General features: G+C 46.3%; 1 protein-coding gene across 3 annotated transcripts in view; it reads left to right on the top strand.

The window, feature by feature from the left end:
- Positions 1–19,333, top strand: part of RNF31 (ring finger protein 31) — a 138,347-nt gene that overhangs the window by 90,710 nt on the left and 28,304 nt on the right. For all 3 annotated transcript variants that reach the window (XM_063913642.1, XM_063913644.1, XM_063913643.1), the window contains 5 exons: positions 4,772–4,954; positions 5,037–5,243; positions 7,124–7,297; positions 9,088–9,186; positions 9,285–9,374. In XM_063913642.1, coding sequence (XP_063769712.1) covers positions 4,772–4,954; positions 5,037–5,243; positions 7,124–7,297; positions 9,088–9,186; positions 9,285–9,374 — 753 coding nt within the window. The remainder of the gene's footprint in view (positions 1–4,771; positions 4,955–5,036; positions 5,244–7,123; positions 7,298–9,087; positions 9,187–9,284; positions 9,375–19,333) is intronic.

Raw genomic sequence — 19,333 nt, forward strand, 5'->3', positions numbered from 1 at the left:
AATTGTGAGCACTGCTGGGGGGGGGGGGGGCGGGGAGAGGCGTTATTTGTTTCTTGCACTGCTTGAGTATCTGACACTGCTGGGGGGCATTATTTGTGTATGGCACTGCTGGGGGGCATTGTTTGTGTATCTGGCACTGCTGGGGGGCATTGTAAGCTTGCACTAATTGTGTATCTGGCACTGCCGGGGGGCATTAACTTTGTATCTGGCACTGCTGGGGGGCATTATTTGTGTATCTGGCACTGCTGAGGGGCATTAACTGTATCTGGCACTGCTGGGAGGCATCATTGTGTATCTGGCACTGCTGAGGGGCATGATTTGTGTATCTGGCACTGCTGAGGGGCATGATTTGTGTATCTGGCACTGCTGGGGGGCATGATTTGTGTATCTGGCACTGCTGAGGGGCATTACTTGTGTATCTGGCACTGCTGAGGGGCATTACTTGTGTATCTGGCACTGTGGGGGGGGGCATTACTGTTGCGAGATCACACCCACTTTTGTGAGACCGCACCTACTTTTGTGAACCCACACCCACTTTCACAGGAATGCGTGCGCATTGGGAGGAGGGGGTAGCTCTTCCAGAGGGTTTTTTTTCTGAAAGTAGCTCTCACCCCAATTAAGGTTGGAAACCACTGGTCAAGACCATATGGTCGACAGGTACAAAAGGTCAAGAGTGGATAAGGTCAATCTGGCAATGGTCTGAACATGTTATTGTTTTTTGTATGGTCACATCTATGACCACCATGAATAGAAACGTAGACTCTAGCAAGGTGACTCTCTTCTCTCGCCACAGGTTACTATTCCCAATCATAGTCCACGTGGATAGTAAATCAACCAAATGTTGGAAAACATGTGAACCCCCCAAAACAGCGACCATTTGTATGTTGACCTTATGCACTGTCGACTTATTCTACCTGTCGACCTATTGACTATATAACTAGATCAGGGGTAGGCAATTATTTCAGCTGGGGGCCACTTAACACTTTCCAGTGAATATTCTAGGGCTACACACTCAATAAGCCCTTTTTTTATTTATATACTGGGTTTTTTCTGCTGTAACTCTAGATAATCCCCCCTTGTGCATTATATATTTAATTATTCACTTATTAATAGTGGAGGCCAGCAAAAAGAAATAGAAGTACAGAAACCACTATAAGCCAGTAATTAAAAAAAAAAAAACCTGATGAAAACAAAGAAACAGCATCCAGTATATTAGCAGCTCCTATTTCTTCCTCTCCCTGTGCACAGTTACGAGCTCTCCTCTCTTTCTTTGGGCACATTTACCAGCTCCCACAAACCCCCCCACCCTCCTCCATTCTTCCATTCTTGGGCACAGTTACTAGCTCCTTCCTCCCTCCTTCCTTGGCCATAGCTACCTGCCGAACACCCCTCCCTCCGTGGGCACACTTTGCAGCTCCCTTCCTCCCTGCATACTAGGCAGACCTAGCAGGGATGCTTTGCAGCCGTAGTACCTTAGGCACTCCGCCACTGCAGACAATGCACCTTTATTCCGATTTCCCGGATCCTCGTGCTGCTGATGGCCAATGCCTGACGTCTACAAGGTCGTCTCGTCCAGATAAAGTATGCCCTTCTGCACACCGTTACTTGACTGTTCTCTTCTCATCGGCGACTGCGGCTTGAAGCTACTTTAGCTCAATGATAAGTAGTCAGTAGGGTCACATTGTACAGTGGGGGGAGACAGCGAGCCGTATGTGGCCCACCCCTAAACTAGACAATGTAGATCTGTCATCCGGATACCATAGTAAATAACAGGATTTTGATACCTACCGGTAAATCCTTTTCTCCTAGTCCATAGAGGATGCTGGGGACCACAACGACCATGGGGTATAGGCAGTTCCGCAGGAGCCATGGGCACTCTTAAGACTTTTCAATGGGTGTAAACTGGCTTTTCCCCCTATGCCCCTCCTCCAGACCTCAGTTATAGGAACTGTGCCCAGGGAGACGGACATTTCGAGGGAAGGACTTACTTTAATACTAGTGGTGAGATACATACCAACTCACACCCCCAACCATGCTGCACACATGGCATTTAACATAACACACAACAACAGGCATGAATTAATTGCAGCAAAACTTGTGTAACTCTAATAACTAAACTGCAGGTAAAGTACGCACTGGGACGGGCGCCCAGCATCCTCTACGGACTAGGAGAAAAGGATTTACCGGTAGGTATCAAAATCCTGTTTTCTCATACGTCCTAGAGGATGCTAGGGACCACATCAAGACCATGGGGTTTATACCAAAGCTCCAGTACGGGCGGGATAGTGCGGATGACCCTTCAGCACCGATTGACCAAACTTTATGTCCTCATCGGCCAAGGTGTCAAACTTGTAGAACTTTGCAAATGTGTTTGAACCTGACCAAGTAGCTGCTCGGCACAGTTGTAATGCCGAGACCCCCTGGGCAGCCGCCCAGGATGAGTCCACCTACCTAGTGGAGTGGGCCTTTACCGACGTCGGTAACTGCAATCCAGCCGTAGTATGAGCTTGCTGAATCATATTTGCTTGGAAGCAGGATACCCAATTTTGTTGTGAGCATACAGGACAAACAGGGCCTTTGTTTTCTGTATACGAGCTGTTCTAGCCACATAGATTTTCAAAGCTCTAACCACATCTAGAGACTTTGATTCAGTGAATGTGTCAGTAACTACTGGCACTACAATAGGTTGTTTTATGTGGAACGATGAAACCACCTTAGGAAGAAACTGTTGTCAAGTTCTCAACTCTGCCCTATCTTCATGGAAGATCAGGTAAGGGCTCTTGTGAGACAAGGCCCCCAACTCAGACACCCGCCTTGCGGATGCCAAGGCTAAAAGCATCACCACTTTGCAAGTGAGAAACTTCAACTCTATCTCTTGTAGAGGCTCAAACCAATCTGATTGAAGAAACTGCAACACCACGTTAAGGTCCCATAGTGCCACTGGAGGCAAGAATGGAGGCTGGATGTGCAGAACCCCTTTCACGAAGGTCTGGACCTCTGGAAGAGAGGCCAATTGTTTTTGGAAGAACACTGACAAGGCCGAAATCTGGACCTTGATTGATCCCAATCGGAGGCCTGCTTCCACACCAGCCTGTAGAAAATGGAGGAAACGTCCTAAGTGAAACTCTTCCGTAGGAGCCTTCTTGGATTCACACCAAGACACATATTTTCTCCAAATACGGTGGTAATGTTTCGACGTTACCCCTTTCCTGGCCTGAATAAGAGTGGGGATGACCATTCGCAAATGGTCTCTTATGTGGCCCAGAGGGGCCACCTGCATAAGGAATAACAGAATCCTGAAAAATCACATCTTCCACAGATTTTCTCCAGCATGCAGCCTTAGATTCAGACTTATCTAATCTTTTTTTAATCCGATGCATACTGTCACGTATCTCTTTCACCCATGCAGACTCTTGGTGTGCCGGCAGCGTCACCAGATTACAAGTCTGTGTCCCTAAAATGGCTTCCTCCGGGGAGGAACTCCTTGCCTCAGACATGCCTCACACGTGTACAGCACACTCACAGACACACTGGGACTAATTTGGGGACAGACCCACAGTAAAATCTGTCAGAGGAACACCGTATAGGAGCAGCCAGTTCACAATCCCAGCGCCCGTAATGAGTGTAAACACAGAATGCCCACAGCCAACTAGCGCTTTTATACATTTAATCACACTGTAAAATTGCACCACAACGCACTGTGCCCCCCCAAATATCACCCTGTACTTGTCAGAAGTGGAGGAGAGGACCAAAGTGTTCTCTGCAGCATGAGGAGAGAGAGAAAATGGCGCTGAGCAGTGTGCTGGCTGCCTGAGGAAGAAGCTCCGCCCCCGCAATGGCGCGTCCTTACACTCAGTAATCACAGTAATATTTATACTGGCGGGGGTAGGGCTGTGCCAGCGGCACCTTATGCCCCCTTTTAGCCAGTTTTGAGGTATATGTTTGCTGCCCAGGGCGCCCCCCCCCTTCCCCTCCCCCGCGCCCTACAGTGCCTGTGTGTGTGGGCAGCAATGGCGTGCTGCACTCCCGCCAGCCGCGCCGGACCTCAGCCATCACTTACTTGATAGAAGTTCATTTTTCTCATACTCGCCTGTCTTCTGACTTCTGGCTCTGCGATGGGGGTGACGGCGTGCTGTGGGAGTCAGCATCTAGACACGGCTAGCGTTCAGTACCCTTCAGGAGCTAATGGTGTCCTGTCAGCCAGAAGCAGAGCCATGAAACTTTTTAGGAAGTTGGTTCTGCTTCTGCCCCCTCAGTCCCACGAAGCAGAGAGTCTGTTGCCAGCAGATCTCCCTGAAAATAAAAAACCTAACAAGTCTTTTCAGAGAAACTCAGTAGAGCTCCTCAGAGTGCATCCAGTCTGCCTGGGCACATTTCTAAAACTGAGGTCTGGAGGAGGGGCATAGGGGAAGGAGCCAGTTCACACCCATTGAAAGTCTTAAGAGTGCCAATGGCTCCTGCGGAACCGCCTATACCCCATGGTCTTGATGTGGTCCCCAGCATCCTCTAGAACGTATGAGAAATAGAGGTTTTGTTTTTCTGGTATTAATGAGTCAGGTAAACACTTCCTTGTAAGTTGACTGCTTTCATTTGTCTACGGGTCTTGTAATACATTATAGGCTTACGGGACTTATGTGTATGTATATTTATGTATGTATTTGTTATTACATTTGGCCCAAACCCTCATTCTACGTTACCAGTGAAGTCTTAGTTTTTAAGTGAATTTTAAGAGCATCTGTAACCTTGTCTTCAATTTGGCTGTTTCTAACAGATGGAAGAACTATGTGCCCTAGGATTTCTGGATCTAGATAAAGTGGTTGCTGCCCTCTTTGAGAGTGCTGGGGATGTAGGAATGGCACTCTCTATATTACAAGCATCGCTTTTGGTACCCTTTCTAAGTCGTGTATGGGAAGATGAGCAAGCAAGCTTGCAGCTGGATTCCACAGATAGACAAGTATTTATGCAGCAGACTTTAGTGTGTACAGTAAGTGGAAGTCTGCTGTTCTCTGTATTACTAACCGTTTGTGTTCCCACAGGCAGTTCTCCGGAGATTACTTGCAGAGTATGCTCTACATAGTTGGGGTCGTGCCGAGCTGGCTCTGTCTCTGCTTCAGGAAGGTGAAGGCCGTTATGACCTACAGGATGTTGTGGAAGCAGTGAGAGAGTCACAGGACCGTGATTTTATCAAAAGGATGCTAACTCAGGAATGTGCAGTCTGTGGATGGGAGCTCCCCCGCAACAAGGTGGTTCCAACTTCATTTGGCATCCAGTCATTCTATATCACCCTGATACTTTCATAATAATCCCATTCAGTATCAACACATTCTCATTTATTCTCTTATCCAAGCAAAACCAAAGAATTTAAAAACTTGGAAACAAGTAAAATATTTCAAATTAAAATGTTCTAATTAAAGAAAATTATATTGAAAGTTGTTTATCTACACACTGCAGTACGGATTAACCTGCCAGTCAATGCTCGGTCATACAGCAACATTGTATATAACTATAGGTATATGTACTATAACTATTTCCACAGGAACCATCTAACATGGGTCCCGATTCAGACCTGTTCGCTGTCGAAATTGTACTGTGGCCAATTATCGAAAGACTGCGTATGCACCGCAATGCGCAGGCGCGTCACCAAACAGCGACAGCGTGGTGCAAAAACTTTGATCGCGCGGGCGTTCGCAAAGGTGATTGACATGAAGCGGTGGTTGTGGGTGGTAACTGGCCGTTTTCTGGGAGTGTGTGACGTCAGCTCCGGACCCAAACAGCCTGTTTGTCTCGCTGTATAGGAGTAAGTCCTGGGCTACGCACAGACTGCTTAGTATGGAAAAATCATTCAATGGTGAGTGAGTTGTAAACGGATTTGCAGCTGTTCACTGTATGGCGGAATTTTCGCATGCCGTGCACATGCTATCGCACACTTGCACGGGTCGGATTATCACTCTCCATGGGCGGCGACTATCTGGTCGCAGACTGCTGCAAAAATGCACTACAGTGATCAGTTCTAAATTGGGCCCGTGCTTTTCTGCTGCCTGCACACCTTCGGCTAAATGTAATAGGATCGGAGTTTGCCAGAAGTGTGGAATTTCATCCGAGAATGCGCTTGGTTCTGCTTTGAAAATGATTGCCGCTTTAAAAAGACATGCATTCTCGGACGAAATCCCACACCTCCAGCAAACTCGGACCCTATTACATTTAGCCACTTATGTTATTTTGTATTTGTGTTCACTATTTGTGTGTCATGCTATTGAAGAGCAAGAAACCAAACTTTGTTCAGGGTCAAGTAACTCAATGGGCTTCTGTTACAATGCTTAAAGTTTTGAGGTTTCTATGCCATGCCGTGGCAGGACTCTATTGCACAGAGTGTCTTGTTTTGCATTTGTTTCTGCAAAAATGCCTCTCAGTCGCAAAGTAATGCAGTAGGATGCACAAGCATATCTTTCTGATTGAAATGATATGCAGAATGCCTATATTCTGTGTGTAATTGCAACTGTATTTGCATCCGAAATGCCACGTTACAGTGTTTTCCATGAAAGCACTGTAGCATATCATTTTGTATGCAAATACAGTCGCAGTCACACACAGAATATAGGCGTGCTGCATATCGTTTTAATTAACAGAAGCTGCTTGTGCGTACTATTGTGTACTAAGACGCATCTTTGCGGAAAAAGTGCAAAAAAGACGCTCGCACCACCGAGTCACACGGCACTCACATGTTATGTGTAATGCGACTTGCCGCGCACAGAGCAAAGATGTAAGAGTACACACCAGTAAAATGCCAAATCTGAATAAAATATAATTGAATTTTGAACTCTCATCCTTTTTGGAAATCCTCAATAACCATGGTCTTCCACACTTTTCTGGCAATGCTGTATGTTTACCAGGTTGCTTCTATGTGGCATTGCTTTGTAGCTTGCAGGTGTTCTTACATGGAAAGATGATCAAACTTTATTTCACATACCTCTGGGACAAATGTTCTTGAGCAACTAACTATTGCACAACTAGAAAATGTGCCCATTTGTGATATGCACTCTTTTTCTCCCTATTCTATAGTTGTGGTCACGCTAGTGTACTGTCCTTTAACCGTGATTTCCCATATGGACTTATGTGTTTTTAGATGCGCTCTCTAACCTCATGTGAGTGCTGTATCTGCCCAGACTGCTTCCGGACACACTTTACAGTGGCCGTTAAAGAGAAGCACATCAGGGACATGGTGTGTCCAGCATGCGAGGAGCCAGATATTAGTGATGAGGGTGAACTCTTGCATTATTTTTCTACACTGGATATCTTGGTGAGTCTACTTAGTGTTTTCATTAGTCACATGACCTCTCTGACCCAAGTTTACATGTTTTATCCTCCACATAAGTACTTTGTTTGGGCTGAGCCATAACCCAACTCTGCTTCAAGCCAAACTAACTGTGAAAAACACATTGAAATAATGTAATACTAAGGTAGCCCATTTGTAAATGTTTATACTGTAAAAATAGCACATTATTACTATATAATTAAGAAAAAAATGCAAATCTGATGTGTAAAGTGGGCAGCTTGTAATATGGGCCTACACTTTCTAGCACTAAGAATTGTCTGTCCAGAGACGTTTACTACTCCGTTCTACATCATTATCTTGTAATATTTAACCCTGCTCTGGTACCATGAAAAAAGTTACACTGACAGTACCATGGGGTCAAATTGACACCATGGTAAAAAAAACTTACTATATCACAAGTATAAAAACACTTTATTACTATTACTATTGTTATTACAATATTTAGTTTTTCTCCAAATAATATTATACAACAAACATTTGTACTCAAATCTCGACAAACAGAGGCGTATTTGTCTTAGGAACTTTCAAATAGTCTATATGGAAGCAGATACAGAGAATGTATTACAAAATCCAAATAATATTGCACAACACTGCATGTGTGAGTTTCTCATTATTTGACATCACTGTAGGCCTAACTTTTATTGCTGGCATTGGTTGCCCAACCTTTTGCTGTGCTCTTCGCACACAAACTTATTGCACTCATTACAGATGAATTTGGCTTTCTTGTCCATTGATCTGGGACAAATGTAGCATCTCTTGCGCTGTCCTGAATGGTGCTGGGTGGTGCATGGAGCAGAACAGAAAGACACGAAAACTAGTGAACGTGTGCAACATTTTTAGGAAGACCTTATGAAAAAATATGTGAAAGGCGAGGTCACTAATCATGATAGTTTAAAAAAGAAAAAAACATGGTTCAAAACGGCGTGGGGTCACAGAGACACCATGGTACCACACCAGGATTAAATAAACCGCAATAGGGCCCAAATATAATAGTCCTCAATATGTTAATCCTGGTACGATTCTGGCAATATAGCTGCTAGATGTAAAGCGGCAATTCGTTTTAGGGAAAAAACAACCTGGTTTTGCCTTAAAACTAATTAGTGATTTAAATCTAGCAGCTATATTGCTAAAATCGTCCTGGACCTGCAAATCAGAGCCTGTTATGTTTACATTTTTTAAATTATCCAGCATGATGAATGGACGCTAGGTTGTACATGCACATGTTATTTTGCAAGCTAGTCATATATTCCATATTCAATATAAACCAGATACGGTTGATTTACCTTAGTGTTCAAAGGTAGCTTTATAGGTTTCCAGTCCGGGCTGTCTTAACAGCATTGAAGGCCCTGGTCAAGCTGACAGCCATTTGGTGTTTTGCTGCACCCCTGGAGGCAGGTGGAGAATGCTACCTGGCCATCTGATTGGGTGTAAGTCATAATCAGAGTGGACAGGCAGCATTCTCTACCTGCTTCCTAAGAAGCTCCAGAGGCACCAGCTCAAGAGGTAGATGCACTCTGCGCAGCCTACCCCTACTCGATAGCCCCTGGAATCGTGGTGCCCTATCCATTTAACCATTGTCCCTATAAGTCAAGATGGCCCTGTTTCCAGTTACCCACAAACAAAGTGCATACGTTTATCAGTATGCTTATCATTGTGGGGTGTTTGTGCGCATTTTAAGAAAAACGCTTGATTTAAAAAAGATCTATGTTCTGGAAATTTGGAGACATACTGTGCTTTTCTATTTTGTTCTCTAGTTGCGGGACACTCTGGAGGTGGATGCCTACAATTTGTTCCATAAAAAGTTGACTGAGAGAACACTTATGAAAGACCCGAAGTTTCTTTGGTGCACTCATGTGAGTATAGAACTAGCAGTAAAGATCAGCCTTTAAACCTTAATCTACTTTTACTACATTCATTTTTGTTCTCTTTTTTTTATTTTTATTTTATTTAGTGCTCATTTGGATTTATTTATGAGCGAGATCAGCTAGATGTGAAGTGTCCTCAGTGTTCTTGCAGCTTCTGCAGGAACTGCAAGCGGCCAGTAAGTGTTACTTTTGCAGTGGTATTGCACAAGTTTAATTTATTTATTTCAATTTTTTTATGCTATCCATTGACATTATTTTGTTAGCTAAACATATGAGAGAAACATAAGAAAACAAGCTTAGCTTCATTTAACATTACATCAACCAAACAGAACATAGATAACATAATAATATGACTAAGGGAAGTAATGAACAAAAGGGATTCATGTAGGGAGATCACTATTAAGCGGAACCATAGGACCTTTAAGACTTGCTGGGAAAGATGGTTTCATAAACCCATCTATAGGAGCTTAAAGCCCCCACTAGGCCAAATTGGCATCTCTTTGTTAATCTGTCACATCTGATGCTTCTCCAGAAAAGAAAACTGTGTACGAAAGAAGTACAGGTTCTTGGCCACTATGTTAACTTGGCTGCAGCCAACAACAAAAAACTGTTGTAGGTTGTAAATTTGCCACATTCATAGGTTATTTATCAATTTACTGGGTCTATGGGCATAATCTGTGTGGCGTAGGTCACTGAAGTGCACTGTAATCTGGTTTTAAGATCAAATATAGCATCAGTCTGACATTGGAAGTTGAAGTCAAATTGAGCTATTGTGAGTTTGTGCTGCTGAATTTATGTGCTGGTACTGTATCTTCTATAACTTTGTTAGTATCCCAGTAAGGTTTTGGAGTGAAGCTTTGGGATAAACCACACAAATAACTGCTGTCCACCTACAAGGTTATATTTAGTGGTTAGGTCCCATCACCGCTCCTCAACTATATGTATGATGCAGTGGGTTTATGGGACCAACGAATAGCAGAGGGTATAATAATCATTAGACTTGATGTCAGACCTAACATTGCAAATCATTTGTCTGGGTCCCCGTGTATAAAAATAGGGATGTAATCTAACCAGTCATAACCATAAACCTCCATAGGCCAGACGAGGTAATAAAGGCATCATAATGTTTCTCTATCGTCCTAAGTGGATGCTGGGGTTCCTGAAAGGACCATGGGGAATAGCGGCTCCGCAGGAGACAGGGCACAAAAAAGTAAAGCTTTTACCAGATCAGGTGGTGTGCACTGGCTCCTCCCCCTATGACCCTCCTCCAGACTCCAGTTAGATTTTGTGCCCGAACGAGAAGGGTGCAATCTAGGTGGCTCTCCTAAAGAGCTGCTTAGAGAAAGTTTAGCTTAGGTTTTTTACTTTACAGTGAGTCCTGCTGGCAACAGGATCACTGCAACGAGGGACTTAGGGGAGAAGTAGTGAACTCACCTGCGTGCAGAGTGGATTTGCTGCTTGGCTACTGGACACTAGCTCCAGAGGGACGATCACAGGTACAGCCTGGATGGTCACCGGAGCCGCGCCGCCGGCCCCCTTGCAGACGCTGAAGAGAGAAGAGGTCCAAAATCGGCGGCTGAAGACTCCTCAGTCTTCTTAAGGTAGCGCACAGCACTGCAGCTGTGCGCCATTTTCCTCTCAGCACACTTCACACAACAGTCACTGAGGGTGCAGAGCGCTGGGGGGGGGCGCTCTGAGAGGCAAATAAAAACCTTATTAGAGGCAAAAAATACCTCACATATAGCCCACAGAGGCTATATGGAGATATTTAACCCCTGCCTAACTTCAAAAATAGCGGGAGACGAGCCCGCCGAAAAAGGGGCGGGGCCTATCTCCTCAGCACACAGCGCCATTTTCTCTCACAGAAAAGCTGGAGAGAAGGCTCCCAGGCTCTCCCCTGCACTGCACTACAGAAACAGGGTTAAAACAGAGAGGGGGGGCACTGATTTTGGCGATATTGTATATATATAAAAGATGCTATAAGGGAGAAACACTTATATAAGGTTGTCCCTATATAATTATAGCGTTTTTGGTGTGTGCTGGCAGACTCTCCCTCTGTCTCCCCAAAGGGCTAGTGGGTCCTGTCCTCTGTCAGAGCATTCCCGGTGTGTGTGCTGTGTGTCGGTACGTGTGTGTCGACATGTATGAGGACGATGTTGGTGAGGAGGCGGAGAAATTGCCTGTAATGGTGATGTCACTCTCTAGGGAGTCGACACCGGAATGGATGGCTTATTTAGAGAATTACGTGAGAATGTCAACACGCTGCAAGGTCGGTTGACGACATGAGACGGCCGACAATCTATTAGGACCGGTCCAGGCGTCTCAGAAACACCGTCAGGGGTTTTAAAAACGCCCATTTACCTCAGTCGGTCGACACAGACACAGACACGGACACTGAATACAGTGTCGACGGTGAATAAACAAACGTATTTCTCATTAGGGCCACACGTTAAGGGCAATGAAGGAGGTGTTACGTGTTTCTGATACTACAAGTACCACAAGAAAGGGTATTATGTGGGAGTGAAAAAACTACCTGTAGTTTTTCTTGAATCAGATAAAATAAAATGAAGTGTGTGATGATGCGTAGGGTTACCCCGATAGCAAATATTGGCGTTATACCCTTTCCCGCCAGAAATTAGGGTACGTTGGGAAACACCCCTTAGGGTGATAAGGCGCTCACACGCTTATCAAGTGGCGTTACCGTCTCCAGATACGGCCGCCCTCAAGGAGCCAGCTGATAGGAAGCTGGAAAAATATCCTAAAAAGTATATACACACATACGGTGGTTATACTGCGACCAGCGATCGCCATCAGCCTGGAGATGCAGTGCTGGGTTGGCTTGGTCGGATTCCCTGACTGAAAATATTTTATTCATGTAGAGCATTTAATAGGATGCATTCTATATATATGTATGTGAGATGCACAGAGGGATATTTGCTCTCTGGCATCAAGATAAGTGCGTTGTCCATATCTCCCAGAAGATGTCAGGGACACGACAGTGGTCAGGTGATACAGATCCCATACGGCAGATGGAAGTATTGCTGTATAAAGGGAAGGAGTTATTTGGGGGTCGGTCCATCGGACCTGGGGACCACAGCAACAGCTGGGAAATCCAACCTTTTTACCCCAAGTTACATCTCAGCTAAAAAAGACACCGTCTTTTCAGCCTCAATCTTTCCTTTCCCATGAGGGCATGCAGGCAAAAGGCCAGTCATATCTGCCCAGACATAGAGGTAAGGGAAGTAGACTGCAGCAGGCAGCCCTTTCCCAGGAAAAGAAGCCCTCCACCGCGTCTGCCAAGTCCTCAGCATGACGCTGGGGCCGTGCAAGCGGACTCAAGGTGGGGGGGTAGTCTCAAGAGTCTCAGGGCGCAGTGGGATCACTCGCAAGTTGACCCCTAGATCGTACGAGTATTATCCCAGGGGTAAAGATTGGAGAGTCGAGACATCTTCTCCTCGCAGGTTCCTGAAGTCTGCTTTACCAACGGCTCCCTCCGACAGGGAGGCAGCATTGGAAACAATTCACAAGCTGTATATCCAGCAGGTGATAATCAAAGTACCCCTCCTACGACAAGGAAAAGGGTATTATTTTTCCACACTATATTGTGGTACTGAAGCCAGACGGCTTGGTGACACATAGTCTAAATCTAAAATGTTTTGAACACTTACATAAAAGGTTCAAATCGAGATAAAGTCACTCAGAGCATTGATAGCGAACCGGAAAAAAGGGGACTATATGGTGTCCCTGGACATCAAGGATTACCTCCATGTCCAAATTTTGTCCTTCTCATCAAGGGTACCTCTGGTTCGTGGTACAGAACTGTCAATATCAGTTTCAGACGATGCCGTTTGAATTATCCACGGCACCCCGGGCCTTTTTACCAAGGTAATGGCCGAAAAGATGTTTCTTCAAAGAAAAAAGGCATCTAAATTATCCCTTACTTGCACGACCTGAAAAGGGCAAGTTCCAGAGAACAGTTGGAGGTCGGAAGAGCACTATCTAAAGTAGTTCTTCGACGGCACGACTGGATTCTAAATATTCCAAGAATCGCAGCTGTTTTCCGACGATACGTCTGCTGTTCCTATGGATGATTCTGGACACGGTTCAGAAAAAGGTTTTTCTTCCCGAGGAAAAAGCCAAGGAGTTATCCGACCTGTCAGGAACCTCCTAAAACCAGGAAAGGTGTCTGTACATCAATGCACAAGAGTCCTGGGAAAAATGGTGGCTTTTTACGAAGCAATTCCATTCGGCAGATTCCATGCAAGAATTTTCCAAAGGGATCTGTTGGACAAATGGTCAGGGTCGCATCCTCAGATGCACCTGCGAATAACCCTGTCGCCAAGGACAAGGGTATATCTTCTGTGGTGGTTGCAAAAGGCTCATCTATTGGAGGGCCGCAGATTCGGCATACAGGATTTGATCCTGGTGACCACGGACGCCAGCCTGAGAGGTTGGGGAGCAGTCACACAAGGAAGAAACTTCCAGGGGGTATGGACGAACCTGGAAAAGTCTCTTCACATAAACATTCTGGTACTAAGAGCAATCTAAAATGCTCTAAGCCAGGCGGAACCACTCCTGCAAGGAAAACCGGTGTTGATTCAGTCGGACAACATCACGGCGGTCGCCCATGTAAACAGACAGGGCGGCACAAGAAGCAGGAGTGCAATGGCAGAAGCTGCCAAGATTCTTCGCTGGGCGGAGAATCACGTAATAGCACTGTCAGCAGTGTTCTTCCCGGGCGTGGACAACTGGGAAGCAGACTTCCTCAGCAGACACGATATTCACCCGGGAGAGTGGGGTCTTCATCCAGAAGTCTTCCACATGCTAATAAACTGTTGGGAAAGACCAATGGTAGACATGATGGCGTCTCGCCTCAACAAGAAACTGGACAAGTATTGCGCCAGGTCAAGAGATCCACAGGCAATAGCTGTGGACGCACTGGTAACACCTTGGGTGTACAAATCAGTATATGTGTTTCCTCCTCTGCCTCTCATACCAAAGGTATTGAAGATTATACGGTGAAGAGGAGTAAGAACAATACTAGTGGCTCCGGATTGGCCAAGAAGGACTTGGTACCCGGAACTTCAAGAGTTGGTCACGGACGACCCGTGCCCTCTACTTCTGAGAAGGGACCTGCTACAACAGGGTCCCTGTCTCTTTCAAGACTTACCGCGGCTGCGTTTGACGGCATGGCGGTTGAACGCCAGATCCTAAAAGGGAAAGGCATTCCAGAAGAAGTCTTTCCTACCTTGATTAAGGCAAGGAAGGAAGTCACCGCGAAACATTATCACCGCATTTGGCGAAAATATGTCGCGTGGTGCGAGGATCGGAGTGTTCCGACGGAGGAATTTCAACTGGGTCGTTTCCTACATTTCCTACAATCAGGATTGTCTATGGGTCTCAAATTGAGATCTATTAAGGTTCAAATTTCGGCCCTGTCAATATTCTTCCAAAAAGAATTGGCCTCAGTTCCTGAGGTACAGACTTTTGTTAAAGGAGTACTGCATATACAGCCTCCTGTGGTGCCTCCGATGGCACCGTGGGATCTAAATGTAGTTTTAGATTTCCTCAAATCCCATTGGTTTGAACCATTGAAAAAGGTGGATTTTAAATATCTCACATGGAAAGTGACTATGTTACTGGCCCTGGCTTCCGCCAGGAGAGTATCTGAATTGGCGGCTTTATCTTATAAAAGCCCTTATCTAATCTTCCATTCGGATAGGGCAGAACTGAGGACTCGTCCGCATTTTCTCCCTAAGGTGGTATCAGCGTTTCACCTGAACCAACCTATTGTGGTGCCTGCGGCCACTGGCGACTTGGAGGACTCCAAGTTGTTGGACGTTGTCAGAGCCTTAAAAATATACATTTCAAGGACGGCTGAAGTCAGAAAATCTGACTCGCTGTTGATACTATATGCACCCAACAAGTTGGGTGCCCCTGCTTCTAAGCAGACGATTGCTCGTTGGATTTGTAACACAATTCAACTTGCTCATTCTGTGGCAGGCCTGCCACAGCCTAAATCTGTTAAGGCCCATTCCACAAGGAAGGTGGGCTCATCTTGGGCGGCTGCCCGAGGGGTCTCGGCATTACAATTCTGCCGAGCAGCTACGTGGTCGGGGGAAAACACGTTTGTAAAATTCTACAAATTTGATACCCTGGCAAAAGAGGACTTGGAATTCTCTCATTCGGTGCTGCAGAGTCATCCGCACTCTCCCGCCCGTTTGGGAGCTTTGGTATAATCCCCATGGTCCTTTCAGGAACCCCAGCATCCACTTAGGACGATAGAGAAAATAAGAATTTACTTACCGATAATTCTATTTCTCGGAGTCCGTAGTGGATGCTGGGCGCCCATCCCAAGTGCGGATTATCTGCAATACTGTACATAGTTATTGTTAACAAATTCGGGTTATATTGTTAAGGAGCCATCTTTAAGAGGCTCTTTCTATTATCATACTGTTAACTGGGTTTAGATCACAAGTTGTACGGTGTGATTGGTGTGGCTGGTATGAGTCTTACCCGGGATTCAAATTGCCTCCCTTATTGTGTACGCTCGTCCGGGCACAGTACCTAACTGGAGTCTGGAGGAGGGTCATAGGGGGAGGAGCCAGTGCACACCACCTGATCTGGTAAAAGCTTTACTTTTTTGTGCCCTGTCTCCTGCGGAGCCGCTATTCCCCATGGTCCTTTCAGGAACCCCAGCATCCACTACGGACTCCGAGAAATAGAATTATCGGTAAGTAAATTCTTATTATAATCCATTTCTGAGATTTTTTTAAAGAATTTTAGATATTTTTTTTTTCAGTGAAAAAAGACAGTAGACTTGAGTTTAACATAAGCCTATTGTAGAGAGTATCTTGCATTTTTTTGCACTGCACATGTGCCAAAACTGGATGTACGCAATATGGGCAGTGCAGAGTAATATGCATTTGGATTGAATCTACACTTATTACTGAAGAGGTGTAACTGGTTTGTAACAGGGCGCTCACATGTAGGCACAGTTCAATGAGGGCATGTTCACATGCTGCTTGGAGGCGTATCTTTTGCGCTTAGCATAGAGTAGGTGCAATTGTACTCTGAAGCTAAGTTTACAAATTGGGGGCAGTTGCTTCACAAGATGAGTACAATTTTGTATACGGCTCCAGCCCACACTTATATTTTATTTTCTCTAACGTCCTAGTGGATGCTGGGGACTCCGTAAGAACCATGGGGAATATCGGGCTCCGCAGGAAAGTGAAAGAAAACAGCGCTGCAGCACTGACAGTTAATAGAGAACAGTGAAAATAGAAAACTGGCAGACACAGTGTGTATTCCAGTGAGTGCAGAAGTCCTACACAAAGAAAATGCTCTCTATAAGAGGGGGCAGCAGCGGATCACATTTTGAACCCCAAAACCCTGAAAATCAGGGGATGGGGATATACTCGCCACTGCCAAAGCCACTGGGTCATGCGGTGGGCTGTGGGGACATGGACAGCAGTTTCTCTGATAAACTGTGGGATGTCCTTCCCTGACTTGTGTCAGGTCACCAGGGACCCGGAACCAGCTTCTCAGCAAACGGCGGCGGGTCTCTCGCGAGGCATCCATGTAGCGGTAGACAGTAGCAGCTGTCCGTGAGGCTGTCATCAACGTGCTGGTAGAACAAAAATAAAATAAAATAAGAATTTACTCACCGGTAATTCTATTTCTCGTAGTCCGTAGTGGATGCTGGGGACTCCGTAAGGACCATTGGGAATAGCGGGCTCCGCAGGAGACTGGGCACTCTAAAGAAAGATTTAATACTATCTGGTGTGCACTGGCTCCTCCCTCTATGCCCCTCCTCCAGACCTCAGTTAGAATCTGTGCCCGGCCGAGCTGGGTGCTCCTAGTGGGCTCTCCTGAGCTTGCTAGATAAGAAAGTATTTAGTTAGGTTTTTTGTTTTCAGAGAGCTTCTGCTGGCAACAGACTCTCTGCTACGAGGGACTGAGGGGAGAGGAGCAAACCTACTCACGGCAGCTAGGTAGCGCTTCTTAGGCTACTGGACACCATTAGCTCCAGAGGGATCGAACACAGGTACCTAACCTTGATTGTCCGTTCCCGGAGCTGCGCCGCCGTCCCCCTCGCAGAGCCAGAAGAACAGAAGCAGCAGAAGCATGAAGACATCGAAATCGGCGGCTGAAGACTCCTGTCTTCACTTAAGGTAGCGCACAGCACTGCAGCTGTGCGCCATTGCTCCCACAGCACACCGCACACTTCGGTCACTGTAGGGTGCAGGGCGCAGGGGGGGGCGCCCTGGGCAGCAATGAAATACCTTGTTTGACAAAAAGAGACATATATACAGTCTGGGACTGTATATATGCCAGAGCCCCCGCCATTTTTTATACATTTAAGCGGGACAGAAGCCCGCCGCTGAGGGGGCGGGGCCTTCTTCCTCAGCACACCAGCGCCATTTTCTCTTCACAGCTCCGCTGGAAGGACGCTCCCCAGGCTCTCCCCTGCAGTATTCAGGTGCATTAGAGGGTAAAAAAGAGAGGGGGGCACATAAATTTAGGCGCAGTATATATACATATATTAACAGCAGCTACAGGGTAAACACTAAGGTACTGTGTAATCCCTGGGTTATATAGCGCTGGGGTGTGTGCTGGCATACTCTCTCTGTCTCCCCAAAAGCCTTTTGTGGGGTCCTGTCCTCAGTCAGAGCATTCCCTGTGTGTGTGCTGTGTGTCTGTACGCCTGTGTCGACATGTTTGATGAGGAAGGATACATGGAGGCAGAACAAGTGCAGCTGAGTGTGGTGTCGCCGCCGACGGTGCCGACACCTGATTGGATGGATATGTGGCAGGTGTTAAATGATAATGTAAACTCCTTGCATAACAGATTGGATAAATCTGTAACCGGGGGACAGGCAGGGTCTCAAGCCATGCCTGCTCCTGCAGCGCAGAGGCCGTCAGGGTCCCAAAAGCGCACACTATCCCAGATAGTTGACACAGATGTCGACACGGAGTCTGACTCCAGTGTCGATGACGATGAGGCAATGTTGCAGCCTAAAATGACTAAAGCCATCCGCTACATGATTGTAGCTATGAAGGATGTATTACACATTTCTGAGGAAAATCCTGTCCTTGACAAGAGGATTTATATGTATGGGGAGAAAAAGCATGAAGTGACTTTTCCCCCTTCCCATGAATTAAATGAATTATGTGAAAAAGCGTGGGATTCCCCTGACAGGAAGGTGATAGTTTCCAAGAGATTACTCATGGCGTATCCTTTCCCACCAACGGACAGGTTACGCTGGGAATCCTCCCCTAGGGTAGACTAGGCATTAACACGCTTGTCTAAAAAGGTGGCCCTGCCGTCTCCGGATACGGCCGCCCTAAAGGATCCTGCAGATAGAAAGCAGGAAGCTATCCTGAAGTCAGTTTATACACATTCTGGCACACTGCTGAGGCCAGCAATTGCTTCGGCCTGGATGTGTAGTGCAGTAGCTGCATGGACGGATTCTCTGTCTGAGGAGTTAGATACCCTGGACAGGGACACTGTTCTACTGACCCTGGCACATATCAAGGATGCGGTCCTATATATGCGGGATGCCCAGAGGGATATTTGCCTGCTGGGCTCTAGAGTTAACGCTATGTCCATTTCTGCCAGAAGTGTCCTGTGGACTCGGCAATGGACAGGGGATACCGACTCTAAAAAAACACATGGAGGTTTTACCTTATAAGGGTGAGGAATTGTTTGGGGACGGTCTCTCGGACCTCGTTTCCACAGCTACGGCTGGGAAGTCAAATTTCTTGACTTATGTCCCTCCACAACCTAAGAAAGCACCGTATTACCAAATGCAGTCCTTTCGTTCTCAGAGGAGCAAGAAGGTCAGAGGTGCGTCCTTTCTTGCCAGAGGCAGGGGTAGAGGAAAAAAGCTGCACCACGCAGCTAGTTCCCAGGAACAAAAGTCTTCCCCCGCTTCCACTAAGTCCACCGCATGACGCTGGGGCTCCACAGGCGGAGCCAGGAGCGGTGGGCGCGCGTCTCCGACATTTCAGCCACCAGTGGGTTCGCTCACAGGTGGATCCTTGGGCTTTACAAATTGTGTCTCGGGGATACAAGCTGGAATTCGAGGTGATGCCCCCTCACCGTTTCCTGAAATCGGCCTTACCAGCTTCC

The sequence above is a fragment of the Pseudophryne corroboree genome, chromosome 1 (genome assembly GCF_028390025.1).
Source record: "Pseudophryne corroboree isolate aPseCor3 chromosome 1, aPseCor3.hap2, whole genome shotgun sequence".
Classification (NCBI taxonomy): Eukaryota; Metazoa; Chordata; class Amphibia; order Anura; family Myobatrachidae; genus Pseudophryne; species Pseudophryne corroboree.